At 35.1% G+C, this 20,424-nt stretch overlaps 1 protein-coding gene across 5 annotated transcripts in view; it reads right to left on the reverse strand.

Moving 5' to 3' along the window:
• The window catches only part of SCP2 (sterol carrier protein 2), a 99,247-nt gene that overhangs the window by 53,044 nt on the left and 25,779 nt on the right, over positions 1-20,424 (reverse strand). For all 5 annotated transcript variants that reach the window (XM_081056111.1, XM_081056115.1, XM_081056112.1 and 2 more), the window contains 5 exons: positions 14,131-14,257; positions 11,048-11,111; positions 6,513-6,599; positions 4,987-5,137; positions 3,512-3,659 (listed from right to left, as the gene is read on the reverse strand). In XM_081056111.1, the coding sequence (XP_080912237.1) occupies positions 3,512-3,659; positions 4,987-5,137; positions 6,513-6,599; positions 11,048-11,111; positions 14,131-14,257 (577 nt within the window). The remainder of the gene's footprint in view (positions 1-3,511; positions 3,660-4,986; positions 5,138-6,512; positions 6,600-11,047; positions 11,112-14,130; positions 14,258-20,424) is intronic.

Consider the following 20,424-nt stretch of genomic DNA (forward strand, 5'->3'; position numbering starts at 1 on the left):
GGAAAAAACATTCACAAATGTTAAAAATAAGATTGGAACAAATGATATGTTTAACTTCTATACAGCCAAGAATTTCGTGCAGCAAATATTTCTTAGCAGCTCAAACTAACATCAAATTGATATAAGCACATCTAAAAGTTAGGTAATAAATATTGAGTAATAAATTTTCAGAATATTTCCTAAATGAAACAAAGCATCTATTAATTCCTAAGAGCTCTCTGGCTTCCAAAACTGCTACAAATATAAAGAGATTCAGAGAACCAAAAGAAAAGAACTGAAATGGATACGATACTTTAAAATAATCATCAGCTTTAAAAATATATAATTTTGCCAAAATACATTCATTTCTCTACATTTTTAACTGTACTCATACCTGCTGTATAAATATTCTTAATAAACAGGAAAGAGGGAGGGAGGGAGACAGAAAAAAAAAGAGCACTTTGTGAAATAAAGGGAAGTGGCTGAAAATACTGTTGAGCCATAAATGTAAGTTTAAAAGAAAAAAAATTACAACACATGCTTGGCAGCTTCAACATTCCTATCAATTCCCTGGTCATTCTTCCAGGTGGTTAAGAAGTAAATAAAAATACATGAATTGTATAAAATATGTTGTGTCATTGGACTTAACCCCTGGTCGTTCTCAAAAGGTGAAAAGAATTCACAGACTTAGCATCAAATGAGGAGAGCAGAGCAAGGAAGTAAGTTTATTCAAGAAGAAAGAGGCCGCCTAGAGGTTGCTGGGGCAGAGGGCTGCACCTAACTTGAGGTTACCTTTTTCTTATATAGGAAAGTGTAGGTAAATTTCCTTATGGCAGGAGATGTGGCCTATAGACTTAGGTCATTTGATTGACATATGTTGGTTATATAACTAGTTTCTTTCTGCGCATGCTCTTACCCAGAATGCATACAGAAAAACCCACGGGGGGTGAGGGCAAGACTTAATGTTCATTCCATTCTAATTGCATTATAATTAGGCTAGAGTTCAATCAACAGGCAGGTTTTGGCAGTTTGTGCATGTGTGAAGAACCAGTTAAAACTAGTTGGGTCTTGTCTCTTTTTATGAGGGTTCAGACATCTTAGATTTATTTCTAGGGGATGAGCCTCCTGGGCTCATCCTGGGGAGGGGATGCAGGCCTGGGCAGCCCCCTTCAGGTTTGCTTTTATTAACTCTTTTCTGCCTTATCAAAATATTCTTCCAGATTATATTTCTGATAAAGTAACAAGAGGTGAGATCTCCAAATAAGGATGTTAATGGTGGCTGTGGTGCAATCAGAGGCAGTACCTCTAAGCACTCACTCTGTGCCAGACCTTGTTCTGATTATTTTACATATATTTACATAACTTAATCCTCAAACCTATGAGATAAAACTGACATATAACATTTTATTAGTTTCAAGTATACAACATAATGATTCTATGTATTTGTATACATTGTGAAATGATCACCACAATAAGTCTTGTTAACATTCAAGTTACAAGAGTTAACATTTGTAACATTTGTAACATTGTAACATTTGTAACATTTGTAGTTACAAAATTTATTTTTCTTATGATGGGAATTTTTCAGATCTACGCTCTTAGCAACTTTCAAATATATAATAGAGTATTATTAACTATAGTCACCAGGTTCTACATTACATCCCCATGACATTTATTTTACACGTGGAACTTCATACATTTTATTTCCCTTTACCCATTTTGTTCACCTCCCACCTCTGGGAACCACCAATCTGTTTGTGCATATATAAAGCTTGGATTTTGGGTTTTTGGGGTTTTTTTTTAGATTCCACATAAGTGAGATCTCATATATGTGAGATCATATGGTATTTGTCTTTCTCTATCTGACTTAATTCACTTAGCATAAACCCTCTAGGTCCATCCATGTTGTCACAAATGGCAAGATTTCATTCTTTTGTATGGTTGAATAATGTTTCACTGTGTGTATATATGTATCACATTTTCTTTATCCTTTCATCTGTTGATGAACATGGCTATTTCAATTATCTTAGTAAATAGTGCTGCAATGAACATGGGGGTGCATATATCTTTTTGAGTTAGTGTTTTTCTTTTCTTCAGTGAATAGAACACTACATCTAACAAAAAAGGAAAGCTAAATAAATATAATAGAAACATATACCATTTAATGGATTGGAAGATTCAACATTGTTGGAATGACCATTCTCTCTAAATGGATCTATAGATTCAATGAAAATTCCAGCAAGTTTTTTTTTTGTGTGTAGAAATTGATAAACTAATTCTAACATGTACACGGAGATGTAAAGGACCTAAAATAACCCAAATAATTATTAAAATGAAGAAAGATGGAGAATTTACCTTATTTGATTTCAAGACTATACAGTATAATATAGCATAATATACAGTATAATATAGGATAGTATAATGTAATATAGTATAGTATAAGTACAGTAGCCAATATAATTTGGTATTGGTAAAAAGATAAGACATGTAGATCAATGGAACAGAATAGAAATTCCAAAAATGGACCCTCATATATGTATGGCCAATTGATTTTTGACAAAGGTGCCAATGCAATTCAATGGGGGGAAAAAGGCTTTTCAGCAAATGGTGCTGGATATGTGTATAAAATAAAAAAAGATTAATATCGACCTTTATCTTACACCATACACAAAAATTTACTCAAAATGGATTTTATACTTAAATACAAAAACAATGAACCATAAGAAAATTAATAATTGGTATTTCATCAAATTTAAAAATTTCTGTTCTTCAAGACACACGATTAATAAAACAAAAAGGCAACAAATGACTTGTATGCAGAATATATATATGTATATGCATATACATATATATATATATATATAAATTCTTACCACATAATAAAAAAGACAACCCAATAATCAAAGGCAAAAGATCTGAACAGACACTTCTCAAAAGAAGATATATGATGACCAATATGCACATGAAAAGATGTTCAACATCATTAGTCATCAGGGATATGCAAATTAAAACTAAGACACCACTATATACTCTGTAGAATTGTTTAAATTTTTACAACTCACCCTATCAAGTGTTGGTAAGGATGTGAAGCCACTAAAACTTTCATACCCTGCGGGTAGTAATGGAAAATGGTACAACCACTCTATAAAATGGAAAAAAAAAAAATCTTCCAAATCACACCAACTAGTTTATCCATTTTCCTTTTTGTAAGTCTTTATTCAAACACAATCTGAAATAGTTGAAATTACAAATGTAATTTTATATCCTTTTTTCCCCACTTAACAGCATGTTGTAAGTACCCTTGATTTACATAATACAAATTATTTGTAAACTCTGCTATGTCAGTGTTAGTATTATCCAACACTACATGTTTTAAAAAGTCTAGTTTCTAGATAGCTTACATTCACTTTGCGCAGTGTGGCAGAGAAACGTGGAAGAAGAGGCAACAAATTAATTCCTTTATTTAATGGTGAAGATGAGATTTTCTCAGAGAAATTTACTAAGTTAATATGCATCTCATGAAAGACACTACCTTCTGGACAGAGTCCCAGTGCTTCATAAGTAAGGAGTTCATTGGGCGAGAAGCAATCGTGAAGCTCTATTACATCAACATCACCTGGTCCCAGGCCAGATTTTTCATAGCACTTTCTGGCAGCTTCTTTACTCATATCAAAGCCAACCTAAAACCAAAATCATATATAAATAAATTAAGTGCTTCAAAACTGGGACTTTTATATGAGGATTATAAGAGATTAATATGTATAACCTTAACAGTCAAGAACTGACCACACATATTGAAATAGCAGTTAATTCTACATTACACATGAAGTCCAAATAAAAGGATATCCAGGAGGGAGAATGTACATGTTAAATTTTGTACTATAAAGGACAGAATTTTAAATAAGATATATAAAAAGGACTCAAAATTCTTCAGGCTATATCTTATGCTAAGTTACAAAAACTCTATCAAACCACAATGTATAGTTGGATTAATTAATTGAAGAGATTTATCAACAGATCATTATAATTCAGATACATTGAAAAATAATGGGGGAATTTTTATATCAAAATAAACAATCTTCTTTTAGAAGATCATATGGGATTTAAAACTCTTTTCCAAAAACCATGCTCTTAACACCTCTTTGGTCTCAAATAACATGCAAACAACTTTTCTCCAAATAATAAAATTGTAGCATAATGAAAAATGTATTATAATAAAAAAAACCTAAGTATAAGTTCCACCTCTAGCACCCTAGCTTTGTGATCTTTGGCAAGTTATAGGGACATTTTCAAATTCAAAGCATTATTGTAAATTCATTTTTAAACTGTTTACCATATGTTTGTTTATATATGTGAGTATATATATATGTATGTATCTTATGTGTATGTATGTATGGATGGATGGATCTTCAAATATTCAACTAACTCTAGATCTGAATTCTCATCTTTTTCACTTCCTCCATTTTGTACTCAATCTTCAATCAGAATTTTTGACGCATCAAAAAAGTTCCCTGAAAACATATTTATTTTTTCTTTAACTCTTGTGTAAGACAGGAGTCCTGGGGATATTTAGCCAACTCAAAACAAAAATAAATAGCAAGTCTAGTTAGTTAATAAATTATCATATAATGATGATTGCTCTGATGATATAGGAAACATGTTCTCACCAGTTATTTTCCCCTAACACATTCTTAAGGATGGGTTACAATATTAAATTTTCTAGATCGATATTCAAGTAAATTACATCCAGAGCCAATAACATGATGTCACCTTGAAATTTTTAAACAGAAATCCCTTGAATAATTAATAAAACAGAATCTCAATAGCATAGGGAATAGAGTCAATGGAATTGTAATAGATATATACGATGTCAGAGGGGCAATAGATTGGGGGAGGGAGGTTATCACTTTCAGATGGGTGAAATGTCTAACTATTGCATAGCTTTGTACACCTGAAACTAATAAAAAAATTAAAATTAAATAAAATAAAACAGAATTTCAGACATACCATTTTAATGACGCTTTTTTCTTCAAATGAGCTTGGCAAATCAGTCATCATCTCTTGTGCCAAAATTTCTACAGCTTTGGAATGAAGGCCATACTTCTGTACAAATTCTTCACTAGCCAAAATTGCCGCTGCCGCACCATCTGAAGTGGGACTAAGAGGAGGTAAAAATAATTATTTATACCCAGTCCACCCTCAATCCTAAGATTTCATACTAGAAGTTCTTTCTGCGAAGAAAGGCTGAGTATGCTTGCTGTTCACTGAACGGCCTTCTTTGTGATATCTAGGGTTAAAACTTACACATGCTTCCCACGTGAGGGCTGAACCTCTATTAAGAATTTAAATGCTGTCAGTCACTGTTTTCTAAGAGTCTCTCCCCAAAATTTCTTATTGCAAAGAATCCTGGATTTCCTTCTGCCGATGCATAAGGCATCTTCTGGTGACTTCTGAGAAGTACACAAGGTTATTCTTATATTAGTACAATAAAGATTCTACTACTGTGTTTCCCCAAAAATAAGACCTAGCCCGACAATCATCTCTAATGTGTCTTTTGGAGCAAAAATCAATATAAGATGTGCTATTATGTTATAATATTATATTATATTATGCAATATTATATTATATTACATTACATTGCACTACATTACACCCGGTCTTATAGTAAAATAAGACCAGATCTTATATTAATTTTTGCTCCAAAAGATGCATTAGAGTTGATTGTCCGGCTAGGTCTTATTTTGGGGGAAACACGAAATAGGCCTAACCAGCTCCAACTCTGCCATCTCCCAAATAAGTCAGTCTCAAAATCCTTTTGGAAACTGGGAAAGGATGGAATAAGTCCATGATTTGGTTAAGACTTCTGAGATCTCAAAACAGATCTTTTCCTTAGAAGTTGTGAAGGAAAGGGGCAAACACACAAGAAGCCTTCTGTGAGTTCAGCTGGACTTTATAAATGGGCAGACCCTCATATTACAACAGATAAAAGCTGACCCCACTTGTTCACTTGATTCCGACCAGTACCTCCAGGGCACAGCCAGGTTAGCTAGGCATAGGAGCTACGGTCTACCACCTCAATATTCTGGGAGATATTGTCAAGCAATTTTCAAGATGCCACTATTATCATTATTACAGCTATGATTTTTTTCTTGTTTTACGTTTACTCTTAGCTACAATGACAGTAAAATTTCCTACGGTGGAAGTATACAACAAACAAAATGCTCAAGGGAAAAACCACTGGCCTCCTAAGTCACAGTTAAATGAATAAATACAATTAAAACAAAGTAGGAAGAAGTCATGAGAGAAGGAAGTAAAACACATGATTTTCCAAAAGATGAGACAGTCTGTCTCTAGGCAGAAGAAGGAAGTAAGGGCACGCACTCCAGAGTGAGGACTCCATTGGTAGAAGTTCTACAGAAGCTGATACAGATACAGTAAAGATATACCCAGATACGAAGCCTGAGGTTTACCCAATGGAGGGCGCAGGGGGCAAGCAGTTATTTCTATTAAATATTAAAATGTGTTTTTCTTACCAACATTGTAAGACAGTTAGAAAATCAAAAACTTCTCGCGATGTCATCACTTCATCTAAACTGTATTCCTTTTGGAACTGGGAATACCTAAATGCAAAATAAGTAGTTTCAGAATGGGAGATAGCAATTATAATTTTTGTTGAAGATATTCTGGTCCAGAAGTTAAAGAGAGAATAATATGTAAGTATTCTTTTCACAACCAAAAGACAGACTTTTATAAACAGTTTTAACCTTTAATAGTCATTTGAATTGAATTTTTTTAAAAATCCTAACTTCAAAACATTATATGCTGTATAAAAAAAAATTGCCTAATCTTTGCTCTGGGTTCCTATCATGAAGCTTCTAAAACCCTTGGAATTTCCTGAGTGACAAAAGTATCTTTGTTATGCTAAAAGGTGACTCTCCCTGGGTCTCTTAGCTGGGGGAGAGGAGGAGATAGGGGGTCACAAGAAAGAGAAAGACCAACCATGTGAATACAGGGTTGGGATTTTTGAGCCCAGGGAGAAAAGGGGGGCTGGAGATTGAGTTCAATCATGTGGCCAATGATTTAATAGAGGATGCCTGCATAATGAAGCCCCAATAAAAACTATGGACACTGAAGCTTGGTGGAGCTTACTGGTTGGTGAGCACCTTGATATGCTGGGAGGGTGATATGACCTGATTCCACAGGGGAGAGGGCATGGAAGCTCTACATTAGGAACCCTCCCAGACCTCACCCTATGTGCTCCTTTATTTGGCTGTTCCAGAGTTGCCCCCTTTATATAATACAGATGCTCCTCGACTTACAATGGAGTTACATCCCTATAAACCCATTGTAATTTGAAAATATCATACATCAAAAATGTATTTAAGGGGCCGGGCCTGCTGGCTCAGGAGGTTAGAGCTCTGTGCTCCTAACTCCGAAGGCTGCCGGTTCAATTTCCACATGGGCCAGTGGGCTCTCAACCACAAGGTTGCCAGTTCAATTCCTTGACTCCCGCAAGGGATGGTGGGCAGCACCCCTTGCAACTAAGATTGAACACGGCACCTTGAGCTGAGCTGCCGCTGAGCTCCCAGATGGCTCAGTTGGTTGGAGCGCATCCTCTCAACCACAAGGTTGCCAGTTCGATTCCTCGACTCCCGCAAGAAATGGTGGGCAGAGCTCCTGCAACTAAGATTGAACATGGCACCTTGGGCTGAGCTGCCACTGAGCTCCCGGATGGCTCAGTTGGTTGGAATGCATCCTCTCAACCACAAGGTTGCCAGTTCGACTCCCGCAAGGGATGGTGGGCTGTGCCCCCTGCAACTAGAAAATGGCAACTGGACCTGGAGCTAAGCTGCGCCCTCCACAACTAAGACTGAAAAGACAACAACTTGAAGCTGAATGGCCCCCTCCACAACTAAGATTGAAAGGACAACAACTTGACTTGGAAAAAAGGTCTGGAAGTACACACTGTTCCCCAATAAAGTCCTGTTCCCGTTCACCAATAAAATCTTTATAAAAAAATGTATTTAACATACCGAACATACTAGCTTAGCCTAGCTGGTTTCTACTGAATGTGTATCACTTTTATACCATAGTAAAGTCAAAAAAACCATAATTAAAACCATTGTAAATCAGGGACTGTCTGTACTGTAATCATGAATGCAGCACTTTCTTGAGTTCTGTGGGTCATTCTAGTGAATTACTGAACCTGATACGATCATGGGAACCCCTGAATTTATAGCCATTTGGTCAAAAGTACTTACTACCTGAGGACCTTATTTGCAGCTGGGATCTGTAGAAATATGTAACAGGGTATTTCTAATAACTGGTCAGCAAACAGAATTCACTTTCTTCACTACCCAAGCAAAACCTAATGCAAGAAGGTAGCAGCTAAAATTTCTGAGCCAAATCTAAAAGCCTATTCTTGGCAGTTCCAAAGAGTTTTAAATGCTGAAACTGACATTCAGAAATAGCAGTTGCCTATTTAATATAATTGAGGACTTATATAATAGAAAATCCATGCAAGCAAGGAACTTATCTGTCTTGTTCACTAGCAGCTAAAGCAATGTCTTGCACATATCAGGCTACTAAATACATATTAATACTTGTTGAGTGAATAAAATTCCTTTAGAAGAATACTGTAATGAGTGGATAAATAAGCACCTGGTAAGACACTCATTTAAATGAGAGAAAGACTTGGAAACGTTGATTCTCTGGGAAAAGTCAAAAGCTGGTCTTTGGAGCCTCAAAGCCAGGAAACTGCATTGCTGTGAATACCTCAGTATGTTGGCACAATTCTTTACTAGTTTCAGGAAATCCCAAGGATTTTTAATGGTTCTCCAGTTCTAAGGACAAAGAAATCAGCTCTAGACCAGCTTTATTGCCTCAAGACTGCTCATCTTAACTCTATTATTCAGTAACAGCAACGTTTTATTGAGCATATACTATGTTCCAATACCCTGCCAGATACTGAAGATACAAAGATGAGATATAATCTCTGCTCAAGGATGATCATCAGAGGAGAAAGACTCATAAATAACTAAGTATGATACAGTGTGATGTGCTATAATAGAAGCATAGAGACTCATAGAGACAATAAAGCTCATGAGAAAAAAGAATTATGCCTACGAAGCTGTAAGAAGCTGTTAAAAGAAGCAACGAAGTTGTGGTATATATACACAATGGAATACTATTCGGCGTTAAGGAAAGATGATATAGGAACATTTGTGACAATATGGATGGATCTTGAGAGTATAATGCTAAGCGAAATAAGTCAGACAGAAAAAGCAGAGAACCCTATGATTTCACTGATGTGTGGTATATAAACCAAAAACAAGACAAACAAATGAGAAACAAAAACTCATAGACACAGACAATAGTTTAGTGGTTACCAGAGGTTAAGGGGGGTGGGGGGTGGGAGATGAGGGTAAGGGGGATCAAATATATGGTGATGGAAGGAGAACTGACTCTGGGTGGTGAACACACAATGGGATTTATAGTTGATGTAATACAGAATTGTACACCTGAAATTATGTAATTTCATTAACAATTGTCACCCCAATAAATAAATTAAAAAAAAAAAAAAAGAAGCAACGATATTTGGCTTGGAACTTCATGGGTAAGTAGATGTAAACCAAACAAAAGAATGGCAAGAAGGATATTCCAGGGAGAGCTAACAGCCTAAGTGAAAACACAGAAGCAAGTTCTATATAGCACATTTAGGAAAAACCTAGTAATCTGGTAAGGCTAGAGATTAGGAATATATAGAGAAGTGGTGAAAAATAAGACTGACAGAGTAGAATGGGGCTTGCATTAGCTTTTCAAGTAGTAAAGTCAAATGAAGAAATTTGGATTTTATCAAAAAATAGGAATTCACTAAAGCTTTCACAATACCCTTAGATCTAGGACTCAGAATTAGATTATTTATTAATTAGACATGCTCTAAATTCAAGTATCAATTTAAAATTAGGAGGATGAGGAGAACTAGCATGAAATACTAGGAATATGTGGTAATGATCCACTTGTATAAAATGTTCCTTGTCACGGTTTTATGTTTATTAAATATGGCAAACATTGTTAATAATTCAGAAACAATTTACTGAGTACCTATTACGTTCCAACCTCTGAGCTAAGAATTAAAGATAACAAATGGCTCCTCCCCTCCAGGAGTTTATACTTAGGAGGAGGAAAAATACAAACATTATTTTTCCACTACACAGAATGATCCTGAGAAAGTTGCCTAATTTCTGTAAGCCTCGTTTTCCTTACCTGTAAAATGAGAAAAAAATCTCTACCTTATAGGATCCCTCAGAGGATAAAATGGAACATGTACATAAAAGTACCTAGCACAGTGACACAGAGTTGGCATTTAATAAAGCTAGCTATTATTCTTTTATTGTCTCGTATTGCTTTTGTACAGAATCTAGTTATATGGCACTAATTCAATTCCCAGTGAATCAATTTTATTTAGCAACCATTAAGTACAGTTATGAGCCAGGCATTGTGCTAGGCACTAGAGATTCAAAGATGAATGACCTGCAATACACACAATGTAATTTTACTTCAGGATATAAATAACCACATTAATCTACCAGAATAAGAGTTAATGACACCAACATAATCAAAATGCATTACTGAAGTAATACTGGTAATGTAATATAATGTATGTAAAATGGCTACTAATATGCATTTTACCAACGTTTTAGTTGAACAAAATAAACTAAAGAATGGCTTAAAATGGTGACTGCTTATCTCCAACTAAAATTGTTACAATAAATTTTATTCACTAGAGTTGCAATGTATGACCACTACATCTTTTAATACTAGCCATTCACACTATTTCTTAAAAGAATCATTAAGCTTAAATGGTTTTCTAAATACAAACAGACCAAAACCTAAAACTGAAAAGAAATCAAAAGTTTACTAGGGCACAAGCCTTTTATAAGAAAAAAGAATAAACCATTCTGGTTAATATCTTTGAGGTCTTGTATTAGCCTTTCAAGTATTAAAGTTGCATGTTATACAGCAGATAACCCAGATTTTCACTATTTCACATATCTGAAATACTTACGGATTATTAATTGAATGTTTATGATTTTTCCATCCAATTTTTGCAAAGTGTTCAACTTTTGTTCCTGTAGAGAAAGTAAATATCTGTTAGTTAATGTTTTTCTGTGGCTTGTGAACAAATGTTACAATGGTAGTGAGCATCCTGCTAAATATTTCCACATTTTCCCTTGCATAGGTATCAGTTTTGAAGGCGTCAACATTAGTCCCTCAACAAATATTTCTTTATAATTAAACTTGGGTATGTGTAATAAATTGAATCAACTAATAGGCATACAATATGAAAAACAGTTCAAACAGCCCTGTTCTACCTCATATAACTAGGGTCCAAATTAAAAAACCAGAAAATATAGCCTGCGACCACAGTGGTTTTAAGCAAAAAAGAGCACTGCCAGCAATTCTTCAAGAAGTCTGCCCAAACATCCCAATGCTCCTGGACTAAGTGAATTTCACAATTCACACTACCCTCCAGGGCCTGCTTTACCCTTCAGGGCCTGCTTTTCTTCTCTTTCCTTACAAGGCAGAAGGGTCTTTGGAAGAGTTACATCCCAACAAGAAATATGTATGCTTTTCAAATTCCTTAAAAGAAAGTTAAAGAATAGTGTCAGGAAAACAAAAGCAATCATATTAATGAAGTAAAATTTATCAAAATCTTTTTCACTGTTTTTAAAAAGACCAAACAGAATAAAACAGCTTTGCATTCTCCTTTGAAGCTAGAAAGACCAAAGAAGGGAAAAGTCTACTGATTAGAGCTAATGATGTTATGTTAAAAATGTCACAGTAAAGTGGAAAGTCCCCATTTCTGTTTTGTCTCTATCTTCTCTGCCAAGGAGAACGACCTTAAGAGCAGAAATGACATGAATATAATTGAGTCCATCTTATCTCAATTCTAATTTTAAAAAGGGAATAAGGTAAATTCTATCCACACTGGTGATCTCACACCAGTAAGAGTGGTGATCAAGAGGCAGCCAATATGGGTTCACTAAGAACAAGCCACATCACATTAATATCTTTTTAAATTTCCTAGCAGGTCATACAACTCATAGTTTGAAAAATTCTGGTCTAAGTTTAGAGTTATGGTAACAAAATGAAATGGAAGGAAGAAACAGTTTGGAGGTAGAATTGCTACTATAGTGAAGGACTGGAGTTGGAGAAAGGGAGGGAGAAATGTCAAAGATGACTCATGTTTCTGCTTTGAACATCTGAATGTATGTGCCTCTTCAGGAAAACTAGAGGAGGAACAAGTTTAAGATGATGGGAGAACAGAATTAAGAGTCTGCATTTGAACGTGTTACATTTGAGAAACCTGTTAAATACAAAAACAGAGATGCCAAGATACCAACCGGATACATAAGTATAGAGGACATCAACTATCTATCCTAAGTTTGTCCCCCACTCCCCACAAGTATATTACCTTGTTTTCTTTTCTTCATAGGACTAATGATTGCCTGAAATTATCTTAGTTTTTTATGTGTTATAGTCTCTCCCCTACTAGAAATTTAAGCAAAAACCTCACAGCTCATTTGCTTATTTATTGCTTGTGAATGAATGCAGTAATGTCTCTAATTCTTTCTCCCTCCTGAATGTCCTTTGCTCTCTGACTGTGCCGTTTCCAACCACAAAAGAAGTGGAGTGTATTCCCCTATCCCTTGATTCCAAGTTTGTCATGTGACTGGCTTTGGTCAACAACTTAAGTCTCAAAAGGCCTTGCATGTTGCAGATTACTCTCTTGTGTTTCTGCTTTCACCATGAAAGGGATATTCCAGGATTGGCCCTCTGGTCCTGGGAGGGGGAAGAGCCACATAAACTAGTCAAAATAAGACTAGAACAGAGTCTCCAACCAACCTACAGTCATATGATTAACCCAGACAAGAAGAGCTGAGCTCAGCTTAGATCAGCTGATTCCTAGTCAATCTAAAAACTTGTGAATTATAACAATAAGTAATTGTTTAAAATCACTGAGTTTTTGAGTGGTTTATTACACCGCAATAGCTGACTGATAGACTGCTATATTTCAGTGCCTAGAACAGTGAGCGGAATATAATGAGAGTTCAATAATGTTTTAAATGAATTATTTAATTGAAAAAGAAATGAATAAAGAATAGCCAAAGAAGTAAGAAAAATCAGGAGAATAAGATGTCACAGAGGCCAAGAAAAGAGAATGGTTCAAAAAGAAAGTGATCAAAACTGATTAATGCAGCTGAGGTCTCTTAGGACTGAAAAGTATTTACTGGATACGGCAACATGGTAGCCTTGAGAAAGCAGGGAAGCCAGACTGGAATGGACTGGGTTAAAAATGCATTAAAAATAACTACAAGGAAGAAAATTGCTAAGGCCAAAGACTGGCAGTGCTTCTATATAATCCCACCATTCTTCTTTGATGATTTTTTCCCTTTCTGATTACTTGACTTTGACTATCAAACTCAGGATACTTTTCCTACAGAGAATAGGAATGCTGAACTTTCAAGCATGAAAATTTTCTTTCTTATATCACAGTACACAATAAGGCACTGGTTGAGAGTCATACAATGAAAAATAAAAATCCTATCTGCACTATCCCATGCTTTAAATGGCTAAGGCAGGCTAATCACTGACCATCAGTCAAAAAACTAGCATGTTTACCTACAAAATAAAAATCAACTATGAAATTTAAATCTCATAAAACACTATGGAATGACAGATGATGATAAACTAAGTATTAAGAATAAAATTTGACTATAGAAACCTACTACCAAGAACAGCTTTAAGTCTCATTATCATATTCAGAATTAATGAACAATTTATTGTCCTTGATTAAAGAAGATAAGATTTATGTTATTTTTCCTATTTCAATTTCTGGTTTTGGAGCATTCTGGTACTTCCCATATTATATCCTATATATAAATACTTTCTCTACAACTAAATTCTGAAGAAACAGATTGCTTCTTCAACTTAATGCAAAAACCATTTTATATCTTATATATCCTGGCATTCTAAATAACATTTATTATTTAGTTCTTTAATAAATACCTGTTATTTTGCATTATCTGTTATTTCACATCACAAGTATACAACTACCAATGAGCCTTAAAGTTTTTTTTAGCATACCATATTTTTCCATGTGTTCTTTTCCGGCACACCCAAACATCTGAGCAGCAATTGGTTGGGGAGACAATTCATACTTATTGAGCAGAACCTCAAGATGTTTATCCATTGGATTGGTCCGATTTAAAGACTAAAAGAAAGGGGGAAAAAAACAAATTTAATAAGTACTTGACATGACAGTGTCTCTTTCAACTATTACTGTGTTACTGAGACATTTGCTTATCCTAAGTGCAATGTAAACCAACAATGGACAATGTGAATAAAATCATTCAGGAAATGTTTTGCACAAAAACATGGCAAGGAAAACAATCCAATGAACAAAGAGGCATAATTCTTTCAAGAAATACTTGTCAATGTATGTGCCAATAACTACTCAAAGTGGATAAAACATGAAATCTCTGCTCATCTGGCATTTACATTTGAGGGGGGGAGAGGATGGGAGGTGACAAGGACAAAAATAAATAAAAATGTAAATAATAATGCTATAAATAATAAATCCAAGACTCAGAGAGAAAGAGATATCAAATAAATAAAATCAGAAACGAAAAAGAAGTTACAACTGATACAAAGTAATAGAAAAGATCATGAGACTGCTATGAACAATTACACGCCAACAAACGTAGAAGTCAACGTAGAAGTCAACGTAGGGTCAACGTAGAAGAAATGGATAAATGCCTACAAACATACAATCTTCCAAGACTAAACTATGAAGAAATAGTAAATCTGAATGACCAATTACTAGCAAGGAGATTGAGTCAGTAATAATAATAATAATAATAATAATAATAATAATAATAATAATAAACTCTCAGCAAACAGAAGTCTAGAACCAGATGGCTTCACAGGTGAATTCTACCAAATATTCAAAGATTTAATACCTATCATTCTCAAACTCTTCCAAAAAAATTGAAGAGCAGAAAATGCCTCCAAACTCATTTTACAAGGCCAGCATTACTCTGATACCAAAATAAAATTACAGGCTGATATCTCTAATGAACACAGATGCAAAAATTCTCAACAAAATATTAGCAAACAGACTTCAACAATACATTAAAAGGATCATACACCATGTTCAAGTGGGATTTATCCTAGGGGTACGTGAATGGTTCAATATCTGCAAATCAATCAATGTGATACACCACACTAACAAAATGACGGATAAAATATGATCATCTCAATAGATGCAGAAAAAGCATTTAACAAAATCTAACACCCATTTATGATAAAAACTCAACAAAGTGGGTATAGAGGAAATATACCTCAAAATATTAATAATAAAAGCCATATATGACAAACCCACAACTAATATCATACTCAATGATGAAAAGCTGAAAGCTTTCCTCTAAGATCAGGAACAAGACAAGAAGGCCCACTCCACCATTATTGAACATAGTATTAGAAGTTCTAGCCACCACCGTCAGACAAAAAGAAATCAAAATTATCCTAATTGGAAAGAGGTAAAACTCACAATTTGCAAATGACATGATACTATACATATGAAACCCTAAAGACTCCACACCACACACATACACATACACACACACATACACACACACACAGAATAAATGAATTCAGTGAAGTTGCAGTATTCAAAATAAATATACAAAAAACTGTGGTGCTTCTATACACAAATATCAAACTATCAGAAAGAGAAATTAAGAAAACAATCCCCGACTGAGAAAGACAAATAACATATGATCTCACTTATATGTGGAATCTAAAGAACAGAATAAACGAACAAACAAAACAAAATAGATTCAGAAATACAAGGAAAAAACAAAACTGATGATTGCTACGTGGGATTGGGGGTAGGGATGGGAAGAAGGTGAAGGAATTAAAAAGTACAAATTGGTAGTCACAGTATAGTCATGGGGATATGAAATACAGTATGGGGAATACAATCAATAAAGTTGTAAAGATTATGTAGGGTACCAGACGGGCAATGGACTTATCAGGGAGATCACTTCACAGGCTGCGTAGATACCTGACCACTGTGCTATACACCTGAAGCTTAAGTAGAATAATATTGAATGTCAATTATAATTAAATACACACACACACACACACACACACACACACGATCTGACAAGTCTGCGAACTTGTTGCAAGAATATTGCTAACCTTTTTTTGATATCACAGGGATTATTCATTATGAATTTGTACCAACTGGACAAACAATTAACCAAGTTTACTATTTGGAAGTGCTGAAAAGGCTGAGTGAGAAAGTTAGACGAAAACAACCTGAACTTTTTGCCAACAATTCACGGCTCTTGTATCACAACAATGCACCAGCTCACATGGCACTATCTGTGAGGGAGTTTTTAGCCAATAAACAAATAACTGTACCCTACTCATCTGATCTGGCCACCAATGACTTCTTTCTTTACCCGAAGACAAAGGAAATATTGAAAGGAAGACATTTTGATGACATTCAGGACATCAAGGGTAATATGATGACAGCTCTGATGGCCATTCCAGTAAAAGAGTTCCAAAATTGCTTTGAAGGGTGGACTAGATGCAGGTGTCAGTGCATAGCTTCCCAAGGGGGGTACCTCGAAGGTGGCTGTAGTGATATTCAGCAATGAGATATGTAGCACTATTTCTAGGACGAGTTCACAAACTTAATTGTCCGACTTTGTGTATAGTCACAGGATGTACAGCATAGGGAATAGGGTCAATGGTATTGTAACGGCTATATACGATGTCGGAGGGGTAGTAGATTGGGGGTTATCACTTTGTGAGGGGTGTAAATGTCTAACTATTACATTGCTTTGTATACCTGAAAGTAATAAAATAAATAAATAAACTAAAACAATCCCCTTTACAATTGCATCAAAAAGAATAAAATACCTAGAATATATATTTAAGGAAATGGAAGACCTGTACACGAAAACTATGATACTGTTGAAAAAAAACTGAAGAAGACACAAATAAATGGAAAGACATTTCATGTTCATGGATTGGAAGAATTAATATGGTTAAAATGTCCATACTACCCAAAGCAATCTAGATTCAATGAAATCCCATTCAAACTTACAATGACATTTTTCACACAACTAGAGCAAATAATTCTAAAATTTGTAAAATAAAATGGCAAATACTGACAGTTGGAGAAAACATTTGTAAAACATATCTAACAGGAGGTTGTACCTATTTAGAATACATAAAGAACTGTTACAACACAAAAATAAGAAAATAACCAAATAAAATTGGGTAAAATTTTTGAATAGTTACTTCATCAAAGAAGTTATACCAATGGCAAATAAAAAACGAAAAGATGCTCAATACCATTAAATATTAGAAAATATTAGAAAAAAGCAAATATTTCAGCGGTAAGAAAAGATGAAATAGGACCATTTGTGACAACATGGATGCATCTTGAGATTATAATGCTAAGCGAAATAAGTCAGACAGTAAAAAGCAGAGAACCATGTGATTTCACTGATATGTGGTATATGAACCAAAAACAAGACAAACAAATGAGAAACAAAAAAAGTGTAAAACTTATAGTCAGAAAACTAAGGACATTGTTAAAAGACATATTAAAAGATCTAATTTAAATAAATGAAAGGACATTCCATGCTCATGAATAAAGACTTCAAATTGTTCAAATGGCAGTGCTCCTCAAATTGATATACAGATTAAATACAATACCTATCACAATCCCCACTGGATTCTATGCGAATACTGATAAGCTGATCCTAAAACTCATATGAAAACTCAAGGGACACAGAATAGCCAAAAGAATCTTGAAAAAGAACTTATAGGATTTTTACTTTCTGATTTCAAAACTTACTAAAAAACTACAGTAACCAAAACAGTGTGGTATTGGCATAACGACATATAGCCAATGGAATAAAATTGAGAGTACAGAAATAAACTCTCACAATTACATTAAATTTATCTTCAACAAGGGTGCCAAGAAAAGTCAATGGGGGGTGGAAGGATAGTCTTTTCAATAAATGTTGCTGGGGCAACTGAACATATACATGCAAAAGAATGAAGTTGAACTCCTTACACCTCACACCATATAAAAATATTAATTCAAAATGGAACAAAGACCTAAATGAAACAGCTAAAACTATAGAATTATTACAAGAAAACATAACAGTAATTTTTTAAGACCTTGGATTTGGCAATGGTTTCTTAGATATGACACCAAAAGCAGAAGCAACAATAACAAAAAAAAAACAGATAAATTGAAATTCATTAAAATTAAAAACTTTTGTGTCTCAAAGGACACAGTTAAGAAAATGAAAAGACAAGCCACTAAATGGGAGAAAATATTTGCAAATCATCTATCTGATACGGGACTTGTATCTAGAATATATAAAGAACTCTTACAACTTAATAATAAAAAGAACCTAATTTAAAAATGGGCAAAGGATCTTAATAGACATTTCTCCAAAGAAGATACACAAATGACTGTTAAATACATAAAGAATACTGAATATCATTAGTCATCATAGAAATGCAAATAAAACCACAAGGAGATACCACTTCACACCCACTAGGATATCTATAATAAAAAAGACTGGGGCCGGCCTGGTGGCTCAGGCAGTTGGAGCTCCATGCTCCTAACTCCGAAGGCTGCCAGTTCGATTCCCACATGGGCCAGTGGGCTCTCAACCACAAGGCTGTCAGTTCGATTCCTCGAGAACCATAAGGGATGGTGGGCTGCGCCCCCTGCAACTACTGATTGAACACGGCACCTTGAGCTGAGCTGCCACTGAGCTCCCAGATGGCCCAATTGGTTGGAGCGTGGGCTCTCAACCACAAGGTTGTCAGTTCGATTTCCCGCAAGGGATGGTGGGCTGCGCCCCCTACAACTAGCAACAGCAACTGGACCTGGAGCTGAGCTGCACCCTCCACAACTAAGACTGAAAGGACAACAATTTGAAGCTGAATGGCACCCTCCACAACTAAGACTGAAAGGACAACAACTTGGAAAAAATCCTGGAAAAATACACACTGTTCCCCAGTAAAGTCCTGTTCCCCTTCCCAAATAAAAACTTTTTTAAAAAAAAAGAGTGTTGACAAGATGTGGCAAAATTGGAACCTTCATTGCTATGGACTGAACTGTTTCTCCCCAAAATTCATATGTTGAATCTCTAACCTCAATGTTACTGTATTTGGAAATAAGGCTTTTAGGAGGTAATTAAAGTTAAATGAGGTTATAATGGTGTGGTCCTAATCCTTAGGATTGATGGCCTTATTAACATAGAAAGATCTCTCTCTCTCTCTCTCTCTCTCTCTCTCTCTCTCTCTCTCTCTCTCTCTTTCTGTCTCTCTCACTCTCTCTCCCCCTCCTTTCCCTTCTTCTCTCCCTCCCCACCCCCAAAATGTACTGACCAAGAAAAAGGCCATGTGAAGACACAAGGAAAAGGAGGGAGGCCATTTGCAGGCTAGGAAGGGAGCCCTCACCAGGAATCAAATTGGCTGGTATCTTAATCTTGGACTTTCCAGCCTTCAGAACTGTGAGAAGTAAATTTCTGGTGTTCAAGTCATCTAGTCTACGATATTTTGTTATGGTAGCCCAAGCAGACTAATACCCTCATACATCATTAGCAGGACTGTAAAATGGTGTGGCAATTAGGAAAAGCTTGGCAGTTCAAAATGTTAAACAAAGAGTTATCATTTGATCCAGCAATTCCACTCCTAGATATGAAAACATATCCCCACATAAAATCTTGGATACAAATATTCATAGTAGCAATAACAAAAGGCACATATGGAAGCAACTTAAATGTCCATCAATTGATGAATGGATAAACAAAACATGATATAATCATACAATGGGATATTATTTGGTAATAAAAAAGAATGTTGTAGTGATATATGCCACAACATAGAACTTTAACTAAGTGAAAGAAGCCAGACACAAAAGACCATGTAGAGTATGATTCCATTTATCTGAAAAATCCAAAATAGAAAAATCCATAAGACAGAAAGTAGATTAGTGTTTATATAAGGCTGGGTTGCGGGTAGACAGAAAAGGAGAAGGACTACTGGCATGTTTAGGGTTTCTTTTTAAGATGTTGAAAAGTCTAAAATTAGACTGCAGTCAGTTGCACAATTCTGTGAATATACTAAAAATCACTGAACTGTACACTTTAAATGGGTGAATTTTAAGGTGTGTGAAATCAACAAGAAGTGCTGACATCAAGAACCATATCAATATCAACTTATAAGAACAGAAGCCTTTAAGTCCCTTTCTTAGCTACACTCAGATCTGAACAGAAAAACTTTACATGCAAACTACATATGTAATTATAAGTTGTCAAAAAGCAATATTAC

Source organism: Rhinolophus hipposideros (assembly GCF_964194185.1).
Source record: "Rhinolophus hipposideros genome assembly, chromosome: 8".
NCBI lineage: Eukaryota > Metazoa > Chordata > Mammalia > Chiroptera > Rhinolophidae > Rhinolophus > Rhinolophus hipposideros.